Genomic DNA, 22,435 nt, shown 5'->3' on the forward strand with positions numbered 1-22,435 from the left:
AGGCTCTTGGCCCCAGCCTCTCTGTTATAAAGCAAGAAGCCCATGTCTACAAGATTACTTCCCTGTGAACCTAGCCTCTCCTCAGGAACCTCCAGAATCAAAATTTCTCCTCAACTTCTATATAGTACATTTTAAATCTAATCTAAGCAAGCTTCAAGGTTTCTGTTTTAAAATTTCATTTGCTTCTATAACAAACTTCTAACTTTATTTATTATAAACTGACCACGACTGCTTAGCTGAGAAAGTGTTTACAGAGTCCTCCAGTGTAAAGTTACTCTTTCCCCCTTTCCATACTCAGCTCTCTGGAAGAAGTTCACTACGTATAAGTGAGTGAGAAATTATGCTCTAGGCTTAGTAGTTACATATATTATTTGGAATTATTCTGCATGGGAGATTTGTCTCTTCTTTCCTATTTATTTGACCATCCATTTCTACCAATCTGAATATGTGGATATTTATTTTGTACTTTGGGTTATAAGCAATGACTTTATTATTATTTTTGTTTTGTTTTTGCTCATGTTGTTTACAGCTTTGTCCATTGGGAGTCCTCTCTGTTGACGCCTGTGTCCCACTGCCATAATTCAGTCATCGTGTTCTCACTTGTTTGGATTTCTGGACTGTTTGTGTCAGCACTGCCTTACATTCTGGAACCAGAAGATGCCCCATGCTCACTCTGCACCTCCTGCACCGGCTCTACAGTCAGCCATTTCTCCAAGGGACACTAGTTCCTTCTAGTGGAGAATGGTATCAGAAACCAGCAATCTAGGAGCTAGGTTCATTTATTTTTATTCTCTATTTTCCCCTTTACCATTCTTTAAACTCAACCTTTTTTCTAGGATTATAAGTCTAGTTTCTTCATATATAAATTATTTCTAAAAAACTACCATTTTTTAAGTAGTTACATATATTATTTGGAATTATTCTGCATAGGAGATTTGTCTCTTTTTTCCTACCTATTCAACCATCCATTTCTACCAGTATGAATACACGGATATTTATTTTGCACTTTGATTATAAACCAATGACTTTATTATTTTTTTTGCTCATGTTGTTCCAGCTAAGTTGCTGTTTTTAAACAAGTATTTTATCGACTTATCTAATTTTAGTTTCTAAACTTTACCTAAAATCTTCCTAACCTTCAGCATATTTTAGATTAAAAAAAAGATTCCTACCTTCTTTTTCTTTTTTAAAAACAGCCTCTAAGAAGGAATGTGAATAGTGGAGAAAAACGTATATTATAGACTGGAGAGAATGCAAATTGTCCATCCCTACCATGAACTTCTGGCCCTGTCTTCTGTTCTCCAGCAAATTTCCCAGTCTAGTCAATTAAGGCCTGTCTTGAGGGGAGAGTCAAGGATTCATTCTCTGCATGCATAAGCCAAAGTATGCCTTGGTACCAATGATTCTCTAAAACAGCACTGCCTTTTTGACACCTCTTGCTGTCCAATACTTAAAGAAGGACTCTGTCAAAAAAACCCACACCACTGTGTCTAAAATATTTAAGCTGGGGAAGGACAACCAACAAGCCAGTTTTTAATGGTTACCACCTGGGCAGAAACAGTCCCAGGCAGGTAGACAAGGAGAGCTATCACTGGGGAGTCATCACCAATGCTGAATCAATGCTCATCCATACAAAGGGCTGAGGAGAAAATGTACATACCAGGTTCCCAATATAGTTACCTAACTTTTTAAAACCTTACTTTGGATACGTTAAAAGTAAACTGTTAAGGAGACTTTTCAAAGACACACAAAAGCAGACAGAACACTGCACGGCCCTCTCACCCAATCCCAGTAATCATCTGGGCAACCTCTTCGAACCACACTACTAGCCACTCCTTCCCCTCATATTATCTGAATTGAATTAAAGACATCATGATCAATAAACAGTTCAGTACACATCTTTAAAAGACAAGGACTCTTATCACACATAAGACCACAGATAATAATTCCTTGACATTATTAAATATATAGTCAGTGGGGTTTTAAGTTTTTTTTTTTTTTTTTTTCCCCAAAAAAATCCAAATCCAAACAAGGACCTTATGTTGAGAATCACTGATACATCTTTTAGGTCTTTCCTAAAGTTCCTTCCAATCTTTTTTTTTCTTTGCAGTTTATGAAGAATCTAAGTTGTCTGCCTACAGCTTTCTTATGGTCTAGATTCTGCCGAGCCCATCCTAAGGAGTCATTTAACATGCTGATCTGTTCTCTATAAATGTTCCATAATTTTCCAATTTGGTAGCTGAATCTAGAGGCTTGATCAGACTCAGGTTCAAAAAGAATTTGGGGGGTGGGTGGGTAGGAAACTGCTTTGTAGATATAGTCTACAAATAGGAAGTATGCAATGACAGACTGTCTCTGTGAGGTGATGTTAGCAACCATTAATGTTTAGTGCATATATCTATTAATCCCATTAGTAGTTGTAAAATGGTACTATTCTATCATTCCCTCTTTGTTAGCCAAAATACTTTTATAAAGGTCATCCTCTATTTAGTCCTCAGTAGAGAAGGCAATGGCACCCCACTCCAGTACTCTTCCCTGGAAAATCCCATGGACAGAGGAGCCTGGTAGGCTGCAGTCCATGGGGTCGCTAAGAGTTCTCAGGACTGAGTGACTTCACTTTCACTTTTAACCCACTCCAGTGTTCTTGCCTGGAGAACCCCAGGGACAGAGGAGCCTGGTGGGCTGCCATCTACAGGGTCGCACAGAGTCAGACACAACTGAAGCGTCTCAGCAGCAGCAGCAGCAGCAGCAGTATAGTTCATAAAAGAAAGGTCAAATAAAGAAACCCTATTACGAAATAATGAGCTGGTTCCCTACTTTTCATTATGAACTCATGAGTATAAACTTAAAAGTAAGCAACTAGCTTTCTTTTTCCCTTGCCATTTAAACACTGCTCCTTCTGGGACTTCCCTGGGGGTGCAGTGAGTAACAATTTTCCCGCCAATGTAGGGGACACGGGTTTAATCCCCAATCAGGGAAGATTCCACACGCCTTAGCAACTAAGCCCATGTGCCACAACTGCTGAGCCTGTGTACCTAGAACCCGTGCTCCAAAACAAGAGAAGCCACCACAATGAGAAGCCCATGCACCTCAACTAAGAGCAGCCCCTGCTTGCCACAACTAGAGAAAGTTCAAGTGCAGCAACGAAGATCCAGATCAGCCAAATTAATGTTTAAAAACTGAGGAGCCGAGGCATAGAAAGACTAAGTGTCTTGTCCAAGATTACACATGTGATGATGGATAAAGCCTGAATGCGAACTGGGTCAAATTTGAGCCCCCCTTTTTTTTCTTATTTTTAATTGGAGGATGTTTTATAATCTGTGTTGTCTCTGCCATACAACGTAAGTCAGCCATAACTATACATATACCCCTTCCCCGTTGAACGTGTCTCCCATACCCCTCTATGTCGTCACAGAGCTCCAGGCTGTGACCACTGTGTTACACTGCAGCTCCCCACCGGCTGTCTGTTTGACACCTGGTAATGTGTATGTTTCAATGCTCCTTTCTCAATTTGTCCCACTCTCTCCTTACCCCAAGACCCCCTATTCCTAACCACTATGTTCTAAGCCTGTGTGCTGTGTATGAAAATATGTCTCATTCTTATGTTCATTTGAACTTTACTGATTCTGTGAACCTCCACAGGACAGCTTCCCTTTTGGAAACCTGAACAACAGGACTAGCTGGAATTGTTTTCCTATGGCATTGTAGAGGCAGATGAATTAATTTAAATGTTAAATTTCTTAACCATAGCACATTTTCATTAAAAAAAAAAACAAAACAAAACAACTGAGTACTTAAAAAACACCTCACTACTTACCTTTTATATCTCTATGAACAATCATATTACTGTGCAAATAATGAACTCCCTCAAGAATCTGACGGGTGTATTTCCGGGTCACATTCTCAGTAAGAGCTCCATATGCTTTTAATTGGTCCTTAATGGAGCCCTAGGAAAAGAGAAAACAAAAGAAAACTAGAGTATGGTTGGAAAGGAAAAGCACTGGTAAATATTTTTAAGATCTGTGTACCTATATTTATCTATTATTCTTATTGACTGAATGAAGTGCTCTTTATTTTATTTACTTGAAGCTTAGTTGACATACAATGTCATGTTAGTTTCAGGTATGTAACATAATGACTCAACATTTAAATACATTACAAAATGATCACCACTGTGATCATTCCTGGTAACCATCTACCTCGGTACAAAGTCATTACAGTATTATTTGACTATATTCCTTATGCTGTATATTACATCCCATGACTTACTTATTTAAAACTAGATGTTTTAATTTAGAGAATTCTAATCAATGACTAGAAGGCTCTAATTGGAGAACACAGGAATTCTTAGAAAGGACATTATATGCCATTAATTTAACACAAAACTCTACTGTATTTCTGGACTAGAACTGTGAAAGAGTATATGGCATAGCTGAAGAAAGCCTTTAAATTATTTTTGACTGATATCCTTGTTTCTGTGACTGCACTGGTTCTATCTCCTGTTCTCTTGCTAATTACAATTTTTAAAATTCTCCAGTACCTTTGTCTTGCTTGTTTTTGCCCTGAATACATTTTTTTTATTTTCCTACTTGCTCTTCTATGTATGTCCTACTTTAAATTTATTTATTTTGTTCTTACTTTGTTTTTAAAACACTGTTTTATTGATATCTGAAAAATTACTTCTCAGGAGAAAGAATGGGTATGATTAGAAGATCAGAACACATATAAGATTTTAAAGTTTTTCTTTTATATACTCACCATTTTAGCTCAAAACATGAGAAAAGTATATTAAAAAGGGATTTCTAATTTTTTGAAGTCTTTTTAGGCAGGTGCTATTTCTGAGAACAGAGAATCAATCTGAGGTAAGACATGGGCATCTGAATTTTGAAAAAGCTTCTCTGATAATTCCAACGTGCAAATTTGACAATCACCACTTTAAAAGATAGAAATAAAATGCTTCCTGAGGGACAAAATCTTTTCCTTTAAAGAAAAAATATATCCAAATGTTCCTGTCTTTCTTTCAATTCTTGTAAACTGTATACTCTGTCATATAAAAATAGATCCTTGGATTTTGCAGACTTAGCCATATGCTGTTTCCACTATTCTGAGCAATCCCTGAAGGGACAGCAAGATGCAGTCCTGCTAACCCTGACTTGCAGACATGTATTGAAAGCCTTAGACAGTGACTCAAGCTAGGCAACCAGGCATACCTATAACTCAATGTGGCTTTTTGTTCAGTCAACTTACTATGTCTCTCTTGTAGTAATGCACAAAATAACAGAGCTAGAACTGAGCTTTCCAAATCATAAGCCCCCAGATACCTGTAGGCTGCAAATGACTGCCAGACTTTTGCATCCTCTGGGTCCTCAGGCAGCTAGGCCAGTGGCCCATGGTGCTAACAGCTCTCTCAATGTAGTGTGTATACTGCTATGTAACATGAAAATGTTACCTTCTTTGGTGTGAACAACTGGAGTGGGCTGGAAAGCACTGTGCCAGATAAACTGTGTGTGTAAGTAAGAGTAACAGAAGTCAACTGCTAATCCAGGCACTGGAGATAAAAGAAACTTACAGTTCTAATATGAAAATAGTTCTAGATTAACTAAAAAATGAAATGCTATTTTTGGGAAAATTGAAGAATGATGTTTCTGGCAAAGCTTGAATCTAGGGCATAAAGGGGCCCATTATACCAAATCTACTGATGGAAATTATACAGAATTCACAGACCTGGAGATTCAGCAAAGTCTAGGAACACTTATGTCCAGTCCATATATGCCATAGGTTTATCATACGAGAACTGTAATTAATCTAGTAACATGCTTTTCAAATTCAAGGACTGATAACCTACACTTTGAAAAGATAGCTATCTTTACAAAATCTAATCAGAAATATGATCTAATACCTTTTCCTGAATAGTCCTAGTTTAGTCTTAAGATGGCTAAATATATAAAGAGGACTTACATCTCTATTTGTGACATAAATTGGTTCTAGCCAACAAACCAATTTAATTAACTTTATATTCAATAATCTCCATCTCTAGTCACATTTATTCATAGGTATTTAATTTACATCTTTACTGCACAAACAGTAATGGAAATCTGAATAAAAGAAAAATCAATCACAACACCAACATATTACATTTTCATTTTTTAGTTTCTTCTGTTATTTTTCAAATACAGATACTTTTAAAATACCATTACCAATATTAAAAAGCATTTTATATTCTTTTTCGTTCTCAAAGTACTCCTACTTCCTCCAACTTTGTTACTTGGTTTTCACAATTTTAAATATATATTCTCTTGGACAATGTCATCATAATTTACTCCCACTGAGTGAACTGATATTTCCACTTTTGCCATTACAGACAGTACTAAAACAAAGGTACACAACTTTCATCTTCTTTTGAATTATTTCTGTAGACTGAATTTTAAAGAACAATTTTTACACTGCCAAGATAAATCTTTGAAAATAAAACAGCAGCAATGATGAATAACAATGATGTCACTATAAACAATTATTCATGAAGATAAAAATCAAAGTTTACTGTTGCTCTTGTAAGACTGAGGATGGTTAAAACCATTACAATCAGTTCTCTATATTCTTGGACTCCACATCTCCAGATTCAACCAACTACTCATTGAAAATATTTGGAAAAAAAATTTCCAGAAAGTTCCATAAAGCAAAACTTGAATTTGCTGCACTGGCAACTATTTATGTAGCATTTTACAGTGTACTAGGTAGTATAAGTAATTTAGAGATGACAATGTATATGGAAGGATGTATGCAGGTTATACGCAAATACTATACCCTTAGATAAGGGACGTGAGCATACTTGGATTCTGATATCTGTGGGAGGGCCTGACTATCCCCCGGGGATACCAAAGGACAACTGTACTATCAGATACTGGTCCACGGTTTTGTTGATCCATAAGATTAAGCTGCAATATGTATATTTTATTTTACATACAATTCTAATAAGCTTTTTCCTTAAAGATCCACAAATCTTTTTCTAACACATATCACCTATTATGAGAATGAATGTATTTTTAAGTGAGTAAATATACCACCATGTTGAAAATCATTAGTATTAGAATGTACTCTACATATACTAAAAATAATGTAGAAGGAATGAAAGAGTTTTTTGCAAATCACATTTTCACCTCCTAATGAAATGAATGACTCAGGCAATTCTTATTAATCTGTGTTAAAAACATTTAGGTAGATGATTGAAAAGGAACTGGATATTCCCATGTGCCACTGCTACCGCTCAGATTACTTTCTGGTCTTCAGAAAAAAAAAACTTTACAATGGAGAAAACAGGATGTCAATCACCCTAATTAAGCCGTCAATCTTAACATCACTCTCAGAACCACCAGAAACTGTGTGTCTTCTAATGGGATGCACAGCATCATCTGGGATGCATGCTGGTAAAAGCTGAATTTGAATATAATTTAGATTTTAGATCTAAGTTGGAGTTTATAGGAAATATGCAGACAAAGGAACAAACTAAATACTACCATGAGGATGTGATCAGAGAAGTCTATGAGATGAGACTGTCAACAGAACAACTAGCTTGGTCTCTTTGTCAAATCTATGTCACCTAAAAATTGTTTTATGTTAAAAGAGGGGTAAGAGACATAGTAGCAAAATGTAAGGTGTGGTCCTGGGCTGAATCCTGGTTTGGATAAACCACTTGTGTGTTATTTTTAGTGCACTTAGGGAAATCTGAGTATAGACTGCTCTGATGTTTATAACCTATTTTAGTATACTTTAGTATTTAAAAAAAAATACAAAGATAAGTGAAGAAGACAGAAAAATAAAATTATATTAAATTTAAACTCTTCCAAAATGTCCATAACATTTTATAATCAAAGTTGTTGTTTTTCTTTATCCTCAACTAAGACTTTAAATAGAGTATCTCTAATTTCAAAGGATGTACTAACTTACCCCTGGCATATATTCCATAAATATGGAAAGTGTTTTTTCTTGGGGATCCCTCAAACAGCCATAATACTGAACAATTCGCTCATGCAGCAAGTTTTTCAACAACTGAATTTCACACTCAAGTGCATTTACTTCCTGAAAGACAGAACTCATTGTTAAGTCTTTATAGCATTGCTAGTAAAAGCAAAAAAAATGCAAACATCATAGACCATCAAGGTGATTTCATTCTGAAATTTCCACTTCCCAAAGAATAAACATTTTAAAGTCTCTAGGCAATAATTCTGTAACAGTCCTTGATGGTATGCTAAACCAACACTAAATCAGATTAAGAATACAACTGAGTACTAAAACAGAAAATCCAGAGTACACAGCAAGTAAACATATCCATTATCTATTTTTTTCAAATAATTTGCATTGAGGAAAAACAAAAAATTCTATGGTGTGTTATATTTATTTTAGTAAAAATGGTTCTTATAATGTGACAAAGTTGCTTGTTCAATGATTCTTACCTTGCTGGTCTCAGGACTATCTGGGTCAAACTGAACTTGTTTAACAGCCAATTCTCTTCCTGTATCAACATCGTAACAGAGGTAGACCCTGCCAAAGGCTCCCTGGCCAAGTAATTTGCCCAATCTCCAGTTGGTTGGAGCACGAGGTGCTAAAAAAGAACATTTTCTTAAAATGGGAGTAGCCCAATGGCACACAATGGTTAAGGACTATTGCATTGGTGATATCTTTAATTGAATATGCTTGGATATTAAGAGAAAATCATGTTCATCCAAATTCATAATGATCATCATCTTTGAAAACTGTAAGAATTCTAAATCCAAACATGGTTCAGATTCCTAGGACTAATTTTTTCCAATGAGGCTTTTTTTTACCTGATTATAAATATAATAGCATCTTTCACACAATTTAAAATGCCACTGATTATATAAGATGTGCTATTTCTAATCTTTATTGCAGTAATATTTGTAATAAGTTTTTCCATCTGCCTACAGTGCAGAAAGCTGGAAGACCATCACTCTCATTCTAATAAGAGGAAATCTTTAAAGCAGCCAGTGGGAGAAAAAAAGCACATTACATACAAGGGAACAAAGGTAAGAAATACAGCAGACTTCTCAGCAAGTATATAAGCCAGAAGACAATGGAGAAACAGTTTTAAAGTGCTGAAAGAAAAAAATTAAAATGTCCAGAATTCTATACCCTGAAAAATATATGTATCTTTCAAAAATAAAGAAATAAAAGTTTTTCAAACAAAAGCTGAAAGAATTTGTTACCAGTAGACTCATATTAGAATAAAGGTTAAAAACAATTCTTCAGGCAAAAGGGATATGATACCTAACAGAATCCTGGATCAACATAAATAAAGATCTATAGAAATAAGCTGGAGGTAAATATAAAAGACATTCATCTCTTATTTTAATTACTTTAAAATATAGTTGCCTAAGCCAAAAATAGCAGCAATGTAATGGAAGTTGCAGGTGTAAAAGTAAAATACGACAACACGAGCACAAAAGCAAGGAATTCAGAGTATACAAATATTGTTGCAAAAAATACCCTTGAGCATGAATCTTTTATATATTGCTTACAAGATAAAGGTCACATACTCCACAATCTGGCCTTAGTTACCATTCTAGTTCTATTTCTGCTGCTTCAAGTAAGATATCCTCCACCTCAGCCAAAAAAGAACTATTTCTCATTTTCAGAATATGTCATGTGTGCACAGTCACTCAGTCATGTCCAGCTCTTTGAGACCCCATGGACCGTAGCCCGCCGGGCTCCTCTGTCCATGGGGATTCTCCAGGCAAGAATACTCCAGTGGGTTGCCCTCCTCCAGGGGATCTTCCCAACCCAGGGATCGAACCCAGGTCTCCCACATTGCAGGTGGATTCTTTACCATCTGAGCCACCATGGAAGCCCAAGAATACTGAAGAAGGTAGCCTATCCCTTCTCCAGGGGATCTTCCTAACCCAGGAATTGAACCAGGGTCTCCTGCATTGCAGGAGGATTCTTTACCAGCTGAGCTACCAGGGAAGCCCAAAATATGTCATGGCCTCCTGTATATGTCACCTATTTAACTAGTGAATTCCTCCTCACATTAAAGGTCTTGATTAGACACTATACTATAATTATTTCTCCACACATCATTCTCCCCATTAGATTACATCTTGGAGGTCATATTTAAAATTTCTCAGAACTAAGCATTCAATAAGAATATGTGGAATGAACGAATGAGTAACTGGTAACAATTTTCCCAAAAAAAGCAAAAGATAGTAAATCATTTAAAGTAATTAGCAGTAATACCATGCTTTTACCCAACATTATAAACACATTAGAAATATCATTTTTACCTCTTTTGAAAACCTGCTTGCACCCTGAGGACTGGCTTCGTTATATTTGCTCCTATTAATATTATAAAATTCTGCACAGGTTCTGCCACACATTTCACTATGCCAATTTCTATTACTCACAGCGGCTGGGTGGGCTAATGTCCATTACAGTCAAAGTAGGATTGTCTATGTCACTTCCCCTTCTTCTTATTCGACTCTCATCGTACTCCGGGGTAAAGATACTGCTTCCACTACTGGTGCTTAAGGAGTGGTCAGTAGGACTGAAACTCACAGGAGATCGGAAGCTGGTCCCCTGGGTCCTTCTAGCTCTTGGAAAAGTTTTACGACCTACAAAATGAAAACAGAATTACCTTGCAACTTGTAATAATATATCGTAATTCAAAGTATTTAAAATTTGTAGCATAAGGAACAGAATTTGTTCTGTGACTAGGATAAGAAGCTAAAACAGCAATGATTATTTGATTTTACGTTTTAAACTTAAGAACAGTATTTTTAAGAGTTCAAGGAACTACCCTAGCTAACACTGAATCACGAAAAAAAAAAAAAGGTATAAGTAGAAATGAAAAATGGGGAAAAAAGAAACAGAGTCTGAATATAAGTTCAAATAACTTGTGTGCTCACACATTCATAAAAGCACAGACAGAACTCTCTCACTTTGTATAAAAAGGAGAAAAATATTTTATTTTCATTTTCAGTAATGATTTAAAATATAAACAAAAACTGTAAAGTTAATAGGAAGTACTTTTTCTCCTTAAAAGGACAATACAAAAAAAAAAAAGAATACAGTATGCATTTCATCACTAAAGGAGTAATTTTAATTAGTACCATTTTTAACTACTTCTTTTTTTTCTAAGGAAAGACATGTCTCAAGAGGTAAGCTGGCATAAAGCTAAAATGCTATTGTAGTTATGATCCAAAGTCTTTTTAAAAAGTTTTAAGTAGAAAACTAAGTCATACAGGAACAAACTTATTTTTGTCTGCGAGATTTTTAACAACTGTTGTTGACCTAATAAACTTACCATCATTATAGTCTTGATGGTGATAAGAAATATGATACCTTCTTGGATAAGTTCCTCCTTTTCCAAATTTTTCAAAGATAGGGTTATCATAGTCTATTAAGATACATAAGAAAGTTATATATTTAAAAAATCAAATATTTCTGATCATGAAAAACACATTTACACATTTTTGGATTTTTAAAAAAATTTCTCTCTCCCACCCAGCCAAAATATTATTCAATGACATAAATATTTAAACATTTAGAACGTGAACAGTCTAACCTGAAAATTCCTGATGATTATCTGGGTAGCTCTGTGCCCTAGGCATTCGTGATTTTGGATAGCTCTCTCTAAAAAGTAGAAAAAGTGTCATTATTTTAAGAGAAAGTATTTAAGATATTTTAAAAAAATCTTTATGCAATATCAGTATCTATATGTATGTATAGATATATAGGTATTTGAAATATATACACACAAATATACATATTTTATATATATATAATATATACATACACAGGTACAGCACTCTCTCTGAAACATTAACTGAAAAAAGGAAACTTTTTTCAAACACTTATTTGATACACGCACACAAAAAGCCTGGTTTTTAAAACTGACCTACAGAGTACAGTGGTTAAGAAAGATACATTTTGGCATTATAGATACATGGAAAAACCTGTGTTTCAATCCTAGCTCTGCCACTTAAACTAGTTATTGCAACCCTGGCAAATCATCTTTCTGAAATGATTTCCACATTTATAACAAGGAGATAATACTAACTCAGCAATTTTATACTTGTCTATCTCAGGACACTGTCTTTCAAATACTAAGTACTCAATATGTAGCTTTCACATCACTATTCATTCCCCTGAATTCCTTAAATGTTTTAAGTATCTATCTTGAGACAGACATGGGCACAGACAATGGTTTCATATACATGATTAATAGAAAATTAAATGTATATTTCCATACAATAGTAGTTGCATTTTCAGAAGTTACTTTCAAAAGCAGTCTCAGAGGAGAGTAAATAGGTACTGACTTTGCACGCTACAAGTGAAAACAGTCCTGCTGAGACCAGGAGAGAGGGAGCACTTGTAACAAAAATTCACAGATGCAACTTGACCATGCTTATATTCCTGAACAAAAGTATATTCCTCACAAAAAGTACTTAAATTTTAACTGACAACCAAAACTGGGACATAATTACCAAGAATGTACAGTACTTATAATTTGGTACCAGAATAAAAATAATTCTGAACAACAGAAATTAAAGAATCTCCAAAATTAAACCTATTATGAAACATTTGACAGCAGTTTCACCAACACAGGTTTAAAAGTAAATTTACCAAGAAGGAAACAAAATATTATCATCAGAAATCATTTTAAGTAAAAAAGATACTGAGCCTGATGACTGGAAAAATCAATTTGCCATTAAGTATACATGAGTATGAACTACATTCCTCTGAATGTAGCACAGAAGAGTTGATGTGCTACTTCAACGTGCTATTAATACATATGCATATTTACCCATGTATATTAAAAAACAAAAACTACAATCAACATTACCCATCCAGAGGGCTATCAAGTGATGGACAACTTCCTGAGCCAGAATTTTCAGGGCTGCTTAAAGATAATGGGTCCAGCATCTAGAAAAATAAAAAGTCCACCTTGATTCTACATGAATATAACCGAAGTTACTGTTTTTTAAAAATAACTTTGTTGGGCTATAATTCATGTATCATAAAATTCACCCATTTTAAAGCATATAGTGCAATTCAGTGCTTAATAGCAGAATGTATAACTTTCACCAAAATCGCAGAACACTTTCAGTACCCAAAAAATAAACTCCATATCCAATAGCAGCCACCCTATTTAAATGTTCTAAAAGTAGCTGTCCCCTGTAGGTGGACTAAAACTGCAAAATTTACTAATAGAAAAATAGGAATTTTCTATATCTTCCGCTCTGGATTATCATCTAAATAATTAAAAGCTAAACACTTCACATAATTTTGTCTACTGAAAACTGAACAACAGCACCACCCAAACTGAAATAAATGACACCATGACTGCTACATTATTAGAAAATGTGAACTCCTGTAATAATACAAGCAGCCAATGTAATGATAAGAGAACAACAGCAACTCCATAAAAATACTTCACTACTACAAAACTTTAAAAAAACATTTTAAGGCCTTCCATGTGGTCCAGTGGTTAAGAATCCACCTGCTAATGCAGAAGACAGGAGTTCGATTCCTGGTCCAGGAAGATCCCATAGACCGCAGGGCAACTCAGCCCATGCGCTATAATTACTAAACCCGAAAGCTACTGAGCCTGCGAACCACAACTACCGAAGCAGGCGTGCTCTAGAGCCTGTGCTCTGCAACGGGAAGCCCACGCATCACAACAAAGCACAGCCACTGCTAGCAGCAACTAGAGAAAGTCTGTGGCAACTCAGACCCAGTGCAGCCAAAAACAAAGATACAAATTAAAAAGTAAATCTTTTTTAAAAAGATTAAAAAAATTTTTTTCAATGTTTTAGGAATCCTAGTAGACAAACCTCAACTTCACAAAGTTAAACATTTATTAAATTGAATGTTAATATCAGGATTATAAACAAATGCATTCATTCATTTATGAACATAAGAAAATCAGCCTTATACCACCTTTCTTTATATATGAATACAGACACATGTAAATTAGTGGGTATTTTCCTGTATTTCCCCTGTTTTGCTCACTTGAAAAGGAAGATATGGGACTGGACAAGAGGTAAAACAAATACCTTCCTCCATATACCTGCCAAACCACACTATCCCCTGACAATATCCCTTTAAATGAAATGAAAAACAACATTCAAATTTTGCTTACTTGGTCCATGCTCTCTGGGATGAACTCTCCTTCACTGTTGATACTGGTAAATGACCCATTCCGGGCAACCTGGTGTAACTCATCTGGAATGTATCCAGGGGGAGGGGAGCTTCTATCTCTACTAATGGGACCTCAAGAGAGAAAAATTATAGATTTTATAAATTCTATCAGGGGACCAATTCTTATTTTAATTAAATATACACTCAGAACTTAATGATTGATTTTAGCAACTGATCTCCAATTTTGATTAAAAGTTATCAGAGCACTCATGTCTGTAAAACTTCAAATGTTTTTTACTCTTTTCTAAACTCCCACCTTAATGTAATAGTCATTTATACTTGTTAGGTAGTATGTTCTTCTGCCTGCTGACAACTGCATTATGAGGTTGATAACACAATGAAAAACAAAAAGAAAAGAAAGTTGTTCAGTCGTATCTGAATCTTTGCAACCCCATTATATAGTCTGCCAGGCTCCTCTGTATAAGGAATTCTCCAGGGAATGACATTGGAGTGAGTAGCCATTCCAGGGGATCTTATATTTTTAGATAAATGCCACTGCTTCTTCATTTCCAAAGGTCACTGGTACCCTGATATATGTTACCCTTTAATGTAATTTATGAAAGGCATCATGATCTATGTGATCATGTGAAAGTATGTGAACTTCACAGTCCAACCTCAGTTTAAATTCTAGTTCCAGTTATTTACCAGCTCTGTCTTTGGAAAAGCTATCTAATCTCCTTGAACCTGTTTCCTCATCTGTAAACATGGGACTAAAGCTTTCCTTTGCAAAGGTGCTGTGATGGCAAAACTATTCCTAATGAACATACGCCGTGCACATTTGTCTACAGGATGTTCTTTGCACTGCCTCTCTTTAATCTTTAGAAATCTAAAGTGAGATTTACTTCTTAGTCATTTAGCCAATATTAGAATGTTTCCAATTTGGAATGCTGGATTTTATCCTTGGATACTTAAAATTAGGCTTCTGGTGGCAAGCCACATTCCTGGAATTTAAATTTCTTCATAGTTTAGAGAATTAGAGACACTAAAATAGCTCATCTCATTGTGCTATGTTTATTAACACAGTTTCTGTGCTTTCCTCCTAATTTTTTGAAATTAAAAAAGAGATTTGAGGAAGTTATGTGAGCATTTGCATTCTGGTCAAATTTCAAGCAAAAAAGCCTCTTGCCTCATGTAAAGGGGTCACTAAACACATGTTGGCATTTGTTAGTGGAGAGAGAGGGAGAAAGAGAACAAAATGATTACCAAGAGATACGCATAAAAAAAGATAATATTCTACACTTGATTCTAAAATTATTAGGAAACCTCTGAGCCAGGAATTGATTTGGACTTTGCAACAACTATGATCACAATGTCCCTAATGTTTTTATTCCTTCCATAAGCTCTTATTTACAAAAGAAGATAAATACACTCATTTCTCAAAGCACAACAGGGAAGAAAAAAGGCTTTGAAAATTTCTTTATCTCCTTACTTGATAACCTATATTTTTGAAACTTTGTTAGTACTGGATATTTCAATGGTCAAGACCTTCACACCAGCATATACTCCTGTCCCAAAGAAGTTCTTCTTCTATCTTTTGTGAAAATAATTAAAGGAAATAATTTTTAATAAACAAAGGGAAAAGATAATGGTCATATCTATCAAGCCCACTTCAAGCTTAAAGAGGTGCCAAGAAAAGACTAGTAGTATTATACTTTACAATTTCCGTTTCTTTTATACTGGCACTGAAGTCAAATAAGAATATTTATTAGCAGAGTAAAAGTGAGGCATTCAGCACAGTTTTAAATGAAAATGAATTAAAACTGCCAATTTAACTAATGTATTTAGCTTGTTCTATCTAATACAACTAAGGTGAACCGGCATTTTTTTGCTTTAAAATGATAGGTACTATAATGATAAGAAAAGGGAATACAGAAAGAAATCGATGATTAATAACCGTCATGCTTTCTAGTTTGAAAAGCTAAATGTACTTTAAAGTGTTCTCTCAACTGTCTGCTGCAATAATCCCATGATTTAAAGATGAGGACCATGTTACTGGCTGCTGGTTAATTAGAGAGCTAGAATTTGAACTCAGATACTTGTAATATTCTTTTATCAAAAATTATATAAAAATAAATACAAATGAAGATAAGCAACTATTATTATTTTACTTGTATATTATCTCTGCTGCTCATATTTCTAACACTTTGGAAACCCAAAGTGAGATTTAACATAAAACAGACACTTGGAAGGATGCAGATGTAAAATGGGCTTCTCTGATGGCTCAGATGGTAAGGAACCCGTCTGCAATGTAGGAGACTCAGGTGTGATCCCTGGGCCAGGAAGATTCCCTGGAGAAGGGAATGACTACCCATCCTAATACTCTTGCCTAGAGAATTCCGTGGACAGAGGAGCCTGGCAGGGTACAGTGCATGGGGCCATGAAGAGTCAAGACATGACTGAGCACGCATGCACGCACGCAGCAGCAAGTCATAAATAGTTTGGGGGGACAAGACAGAAGATGAGTAACAAATTCATAAATGTTTTGGTTTGTTCACACGCCAATTTAACCTTTTCTTTCATTACTAACAATCCTCTTCTATCACCAGTCTTAGATTCCCTTTCGCTTTCTCCCTGTTCATCTGTTTTTATCTCCTTCTACCTTCCTTCTTTAAATCCATCTCTCATGTTTTCATGCTACCTTTAATGCCCATATTCACTGCCCTATCTGTTAAAAACATTTATATCAATGTTTTTTGAGCAATATAATGTTTTTATCATATAAAAATGTAGAATATCAATGTTTTATACAAACTCAAGAAGATTCACAGAACTGGCGAGTTCAGAGCACCTCTGCCCAGCCTATGTTTCTCTAATAAGCCTCCTTTAAAAAAAAAATTGCACATAGGATCCATTTTTCTATCATAAGCTTAATTATAAGTGTATTTTTAATGACTACTAAAGTAATTATAAAGCATAATCTGCAAATTCTTAGCAATCTTTATTTTGACAGCATTCCTGGCAATAATTAAAACTTAGAGAAAGGCCTATGAACTTATTAGTCCATCCATTAACTTTAATATATTGGAATTACTTTTAATTTTTTCCCTTTATTTTTACAATTAAAACATTTTTTAGGTTTTAATTTTTTAAAAATCAAAATACCCCATGTATATACAGAAAGGAAATATTTAAACTGGTGACTGCTAATCCTGTTAATACTTGAAGTAACTTTTCAAGGGACATCAGATACTAGAATGTAGTTAACTGCAATAAACTACAAGGAGTAAAAAGATAAACTATTTATCAGGATTATGTACAGGTGTTGCCCTACATTAAAGAATGGAGATGAAGCTGAGAATAACCCATTTCATGATTTACACTCAAGCTTTCTTACCTACTACAGAAAGTCCTTTTTTCCTCTCTGCTCCAAATACTGTGTTATCCAAATCTTCTAGTGATGGCAATGGCTCTAAATTAGTAGCCTAAAGAGAAAAAAGGAAGATGAATGTTATTCTTCTCCTTTAGGGTTTTATTTTTATTTATTTATTTTTTTTTTGTGTAACAAAGTTTTATTAAAGTATAAAGGAGATAGAGAAAGCTTCTGACATAGGCATCAGAAGGGGGCAGAAAGAGTACCCTCCTTTAGGGTTTTAATCAGACTCCTTCCCCTATCAAATACAACCCAAGTATTCTCTGTCTGGGTCTTAGCAAATTTACTCTTTGAAATTTTAAATCTAATGTAATTCTTCCCAGGTTCTCAGCTGCTATTAACATCATGTGTACAGTATATTATACTTATTTGTAATTTTGGCTATATAGTTTTGAGGAGCAAGGATACTGAACTATAGCAATTACAATGTTTAAGTTTAAATTTAATCATACTGAAAATATATCAATGATTATAGAATATAACTATGTTTCATACATTGTCTTCTTACAGGCATATATCCTATAATCCTCACTGAAAAAAATTCCCAGTTCATACCTGTGCACTTCCATTTATTACAAGTAATATTTTGAGGCTCTTCATATGAATACTACGATCCAGCAGTTCCACAGCCTTGTCCAAGTCATCTTGGGTGGTTAATGGAATTACCAACTAAACAAAAAGGAACATAAGGAATTGTGTAGCCATCTCATCAAGTCCTTCCAGGAGTATCTCCATTATTATGGAATTATCAACCTCAAAATACTTTGCTCCTTGTCAGTATAATGAAATTCTGAATGAATACATGTATCTAGGTTTTTTTCTTCTCATCCTACCATCACTGAAATCATAAAATGAATATGAATAAATTTTTTGCTTTCTTATACATTAAATTTTTCTAGAAAACATATTTAAAGATTAAAGATCAATTTTCTAGGATATTTCCACAATATCGTTAAACTTAAGTTATAGTCTCTTCACCTCAAAACAGCATTAAGGAACATAAACAAAAACTATATAAAAGTATTATCTTTCACCTGCACTGATGAAATTTTTATTTTTTAAAAATAATAACCAGAGAAATGCATTCTCACCAGTGTACTTACCAACATATAACACGCAACTAAGCACTGGTGGCAGATGCCGTGGCGGGGTGCCACCAGTACCGTGCCCGCAGTCTATAGCCCACCCTGCACTGCTGTCCCTGACCATGGCAACGTGGCCACCGCCATCTAAAGCAGTAAGCTGAACAGGTGAGCCACCCTCAGTAAGCCCTGGATGCTGCACTCTGCTTTCATCAGTCCTCTTACGGATCAGACGTTATAAGCGACAGAAGCACCTAAACAGTCCGTGAGGGAAAAGCAAGCTTCACACTACTTAACAAAATACTTGTTTTAAATGTAAATTTACTGTCTCGCATACAGGGCTGTCGTTACCATCTTTCTAAATTCCATATATATGCGTTAGTATACTGTTTTGGTGTTTTTCTTTCTGGCTTACTTCACTCTGTATAATAGGCTCAGACAGCAAAAGAGACACAGATGTATAGAACAGTCTTTTGGGGGAGGGGGGGATGATTTGGGAGAATAGCATTAAAACATGTATAATATCATGTAAGAAACGAATCACCAGCCCAGGTTCAATGCAAGATACAGGAAGCTTGGGGCTGGTGCACTGGGATGACCCAGAGGAATGGTATGGGGAGGGAGGTGGGAGGGGCCTCAGGATAGGGAACACGTGCACACCCGTGACGGATGCATGTTGATGTATGGCAAAACCAATACAAATAAAGATAAAAAAGTAACAAAAAAAATGTAAATTTACTAGCTAAAGACAACTCTGTCAATAATCTTCAAAGTACATTCCATTTCATTAAAAGGACAGAATGAAAACAAGCAAACGTACTCCACACTTGTGAGCCTGCACTAACACAAGCAGTATACAGGCCATGCGAACGTAAAGGGCCAGTGAACTAGGTAAGGGTGTTGTGCAGTATGAACACCCAGCAGACAAGGGTTTCCCCTAAACTAGCAGTGAAGGCAGAGCACAGCAGAAAGCAACTTCTTGGTAAATACTGTCTGTCTAATAAATATCATAGGGTAAAGCTTCATCTGTACTCAAACCCACTAGCTGACATGGTGTGAACTCGTTCTCTGTCGATTTCTTTTATGAAAACTACCCCTTGTTTAAGAAAGGCTGCCAGACACAAATACAAGGCAGACTAATGTGAATTACATCATACAATCTGCCTACCCTCTCTCAGTACTTGAAATTATATTCCCAGTTTCTGTTCATAGCAAATTTTATACTGTTACAACTTATCTACTATTAGGCCCTTTTTTTTCCTGAGAATTTTTTCTTAAAACAAACAAACAAACAAACAGAATAGTAACTGATATCAAAAAACAAGTCTGATCTACTTAATTAAATTCCTTTCACTTTTCTATCAATCATGAACCCTTTGTTCCCATCTTTAATAGCTTTTAAATTAAATTTTAAATACTAGAAAACATTTTAAAGCAATGATAAGGATTGTTCTGCCAATTTTCACTTAAGGAGAAAACCTGAATATTTACTTTAACTACACATTATTTATAATTGTATTGTTTACTTCTCCAAGGAAAAGATACTAGTTTAAATCACAGTAACAGAATATTAACATAAATGATTCTACAGCTTGCTAGAGTGAAATCTGGACATTCTGGAGGAGCCTGGAGTGGCACCTTGGTCTATAGCTCTGATGTAATCTCTCATATGTGCTAACGGCACCTGTTACAAATTTTAAAACAAGAACTAAAAGTCGAGAACAAGTTTCACCTTTTCTAAATTATACTAAATAAATTACCCAATATTTTCTTGTTTGGTGAGTTCACTTCAGTCTCATTCATAAAATCTATTTCCCTCAAGCTTATTACAGGTAAATCAGTTGTATGTTAATAAAAATAATTTCTGGAAAGGAAACAAAAAACTGAGTCCAAAAATCTCATTAAATAGAACCTAAATTTGAAATAAATGAATTATCTTTTAACTTTACATAGTGAAACATGAAAACAGTTCATAAAAAGGTTCACCGTCTACCTATCTAAAATGGAGAAAGTCTTAGAAAATCCACTTGGCCTGCACATCCCCGTCTATGCCCTGTGACAATACATACCTGCCTGACACTGTATAAGATAAAGATCCAATCCCAGCTTAAATTGTTTCAATTCTGGTAAACCAAAAAATTCTTTTAGAACAGAGGATTTTGTACTACACAGAAAAAAAAATATTTATAGAACCGGAATAAAAACAGTATCAGTGAGTTTTCTGCATATCTACAGGTCCATAAAACTAACACCTCTTTTAAGTCTCTCCCTAGTACCCCCACTGTCCAAGAACACACACCAGGCTTGTCATTTTGTGAATCAGAACATAGCTAACTCAAAAATCACAGACTCTCACAGGAACTCAGAGCGGCAGGAAAACGTTAAGCAATGTAATGTTGTACCCTAATGCCTCCTCTACCATACTTTTGCCAAGAGGACACCCAGATATAAACAGCAAAACCACTCTAAGACTCCTTCAGAAAGCATGAGAAAAAGAAGCTGATACGGAGAAATTTCCCAATTTTTGGAAAATGGGAGCAAGTTGCTAAAACCTAGTCAATCAGCTCTACGTCAATCCTCAAGAAAACCCTAGAAAATATTATATGCAGGCACCCCTGCTTTAGAGCACATCACCTATGCTCTTCACAGATTCTGTTTTTTCACAAAGTGAAGGTTTGTGGCAACCCTGCCTCAAGTCTATTGGCACCATTTTTCCAACAGCATTTACTCCCCTGTGTCTCTATGTTACTTTCTGGTAATTCTTCCAAATATTTCAACTGTTTTCATTATTATTGTAACTGTTATGGTGATCTATGATCAGTGATCTTTGATGTTACTATTGCAAAAGGATTATAATTTGCTGAAGCTTACAATGATGGCTAGCATTTTTAACTATAAAGTATTTTTTAATATCACACACTTGAGAGACTATAACACATGCATAACTGTACTGGGAAAACAATTCATGTGACTGGTTCTATTGCAACAGTCACTTTATTGTAGAGGTCTAGACTGAACCTGCAGTATCTACAAGGTATGTCTGTAAACAAACTGGGAGAACTCAGAAAAGGAAATGGCAATTTTAAGAGCTCAGACAGGAATAATATGAACAAATCATGCAAAACTAACCTAATTTTCTTGACAGACATACTAGGCTCACAGGTCAAGGAAATATTGTAGTCAATGTACCTTGGCATTTGAAAGTTTTCCATGACACAATTTTAGACCAAACAAAACCAAAACAAAGATATATCTGGGTTCCCCAGAATCGTACCATGAGATAAAGATTCAGGTATGTTTATAAAAGATACTAGGAAACACTGGCAGGGTAATCGGGAAGACAAGGAAGAGAGGAGGTCCATAAAGGGTGTACCACCCAGCAAGTTGGCACTGTGGGCAAGTGGGGCCCATCCATCCCCATCTCCCACCACATCCTTGAGCCTCGTATCACCAATCCCCATTCCCTCCCTTATGTACTCAGGTTACACCCTACAGTCGTATCTCTGAGAAGTCCTCAGAATCTCAGGGGCAGGCAGTTGGAAATCAGGCCAGCACAGACACAAATAAGTGTCAAGACAGGGCCAGGCAAGAAGAGGTGTTCATAGCTAACCAAAAACCCAAAAAGTATTTGAAAAATGATATTTTAAGGTATTACTATAGTATGGTACTCATCACTTTGTTCAGAAACACTGTTTGTTTGGATACGGATTTTTACTTATTCAAAATACTTTCCACTTTATGAGTGATATCTTTAGACAAGCCATATTTG

At 35.3% G+C, this 22,435-nt stretch overlaps 1 protein-coding gene across 1 annotated transcript in view; it reads right to left on the reverse strand.

Annotated features, from left to right (window-relative positions):
* The window catches only part of MAP3K2 (mitogen-activated protein kinase kinase kinase 2), a 90,603-nt gene that overhangs the window by 11,928 nt on the left and 56,240 nt on the right, over positions 1 to 22,435 (reverse strand). Inside the window, exons 6-15 of the mRNA XM_086362192.1 lie at positions 18,140 to 18,253; positions 17,549 to 17,636; positions 14,156 to 14,286; positions 12,857 to 12,936; positions 11,576 to 11,643; positions 11,315 to 11,407; positions 10,416 to 10,622; positions 8,451 to 8,599; positions 7,945 to 8,076; positions 3,818 to 3,947 (exon numbers count right to left, since the gene is read on the reverse strand). Coding sequence (XP_086218318.1) covers positions 3,818 to 3,947; positions 7,945 to 8,076; positions 8,451 to 8,599; positions 10,416 to 10,622; positions 11,315 to 11,407; positions 11,576 to 11,643; positions 12,857 to 12,936; positions 14,156 to 14,286; positions 17,549 to 17,636; positions 18,140 to 18,253 — 1,192 coding nt within the window. The remainder of the gene's footprint in view (positions 1 to 3,817; positions 3,948 to 7,944; positions 8,077 to 8,450; positions 8,600 to 10,415; positions 10,623 to 11,314; positions 11,408 to 11,575; positions 11,644 to 12,856; positions 12,937 to 14,155; positions 14,287 to 17,548; positions 17,637 to 18,139; positions 18,254 to 22,435) is intronic.

This window comes from Bos grunniens, chromosome 2, assembly GCF_055505025.1.
Source record: "Bos grunniens cultivar Pamir isolate PY7600 chromosome 2, Bosgru_T2T1.0, whole genome shotgun sequence".
Lineage (NCBI taxonomy): Eukaryota > Metazoa > Chordata > Mammalia > Artiodactyla > Bovidae > Bos > Bos grunniens.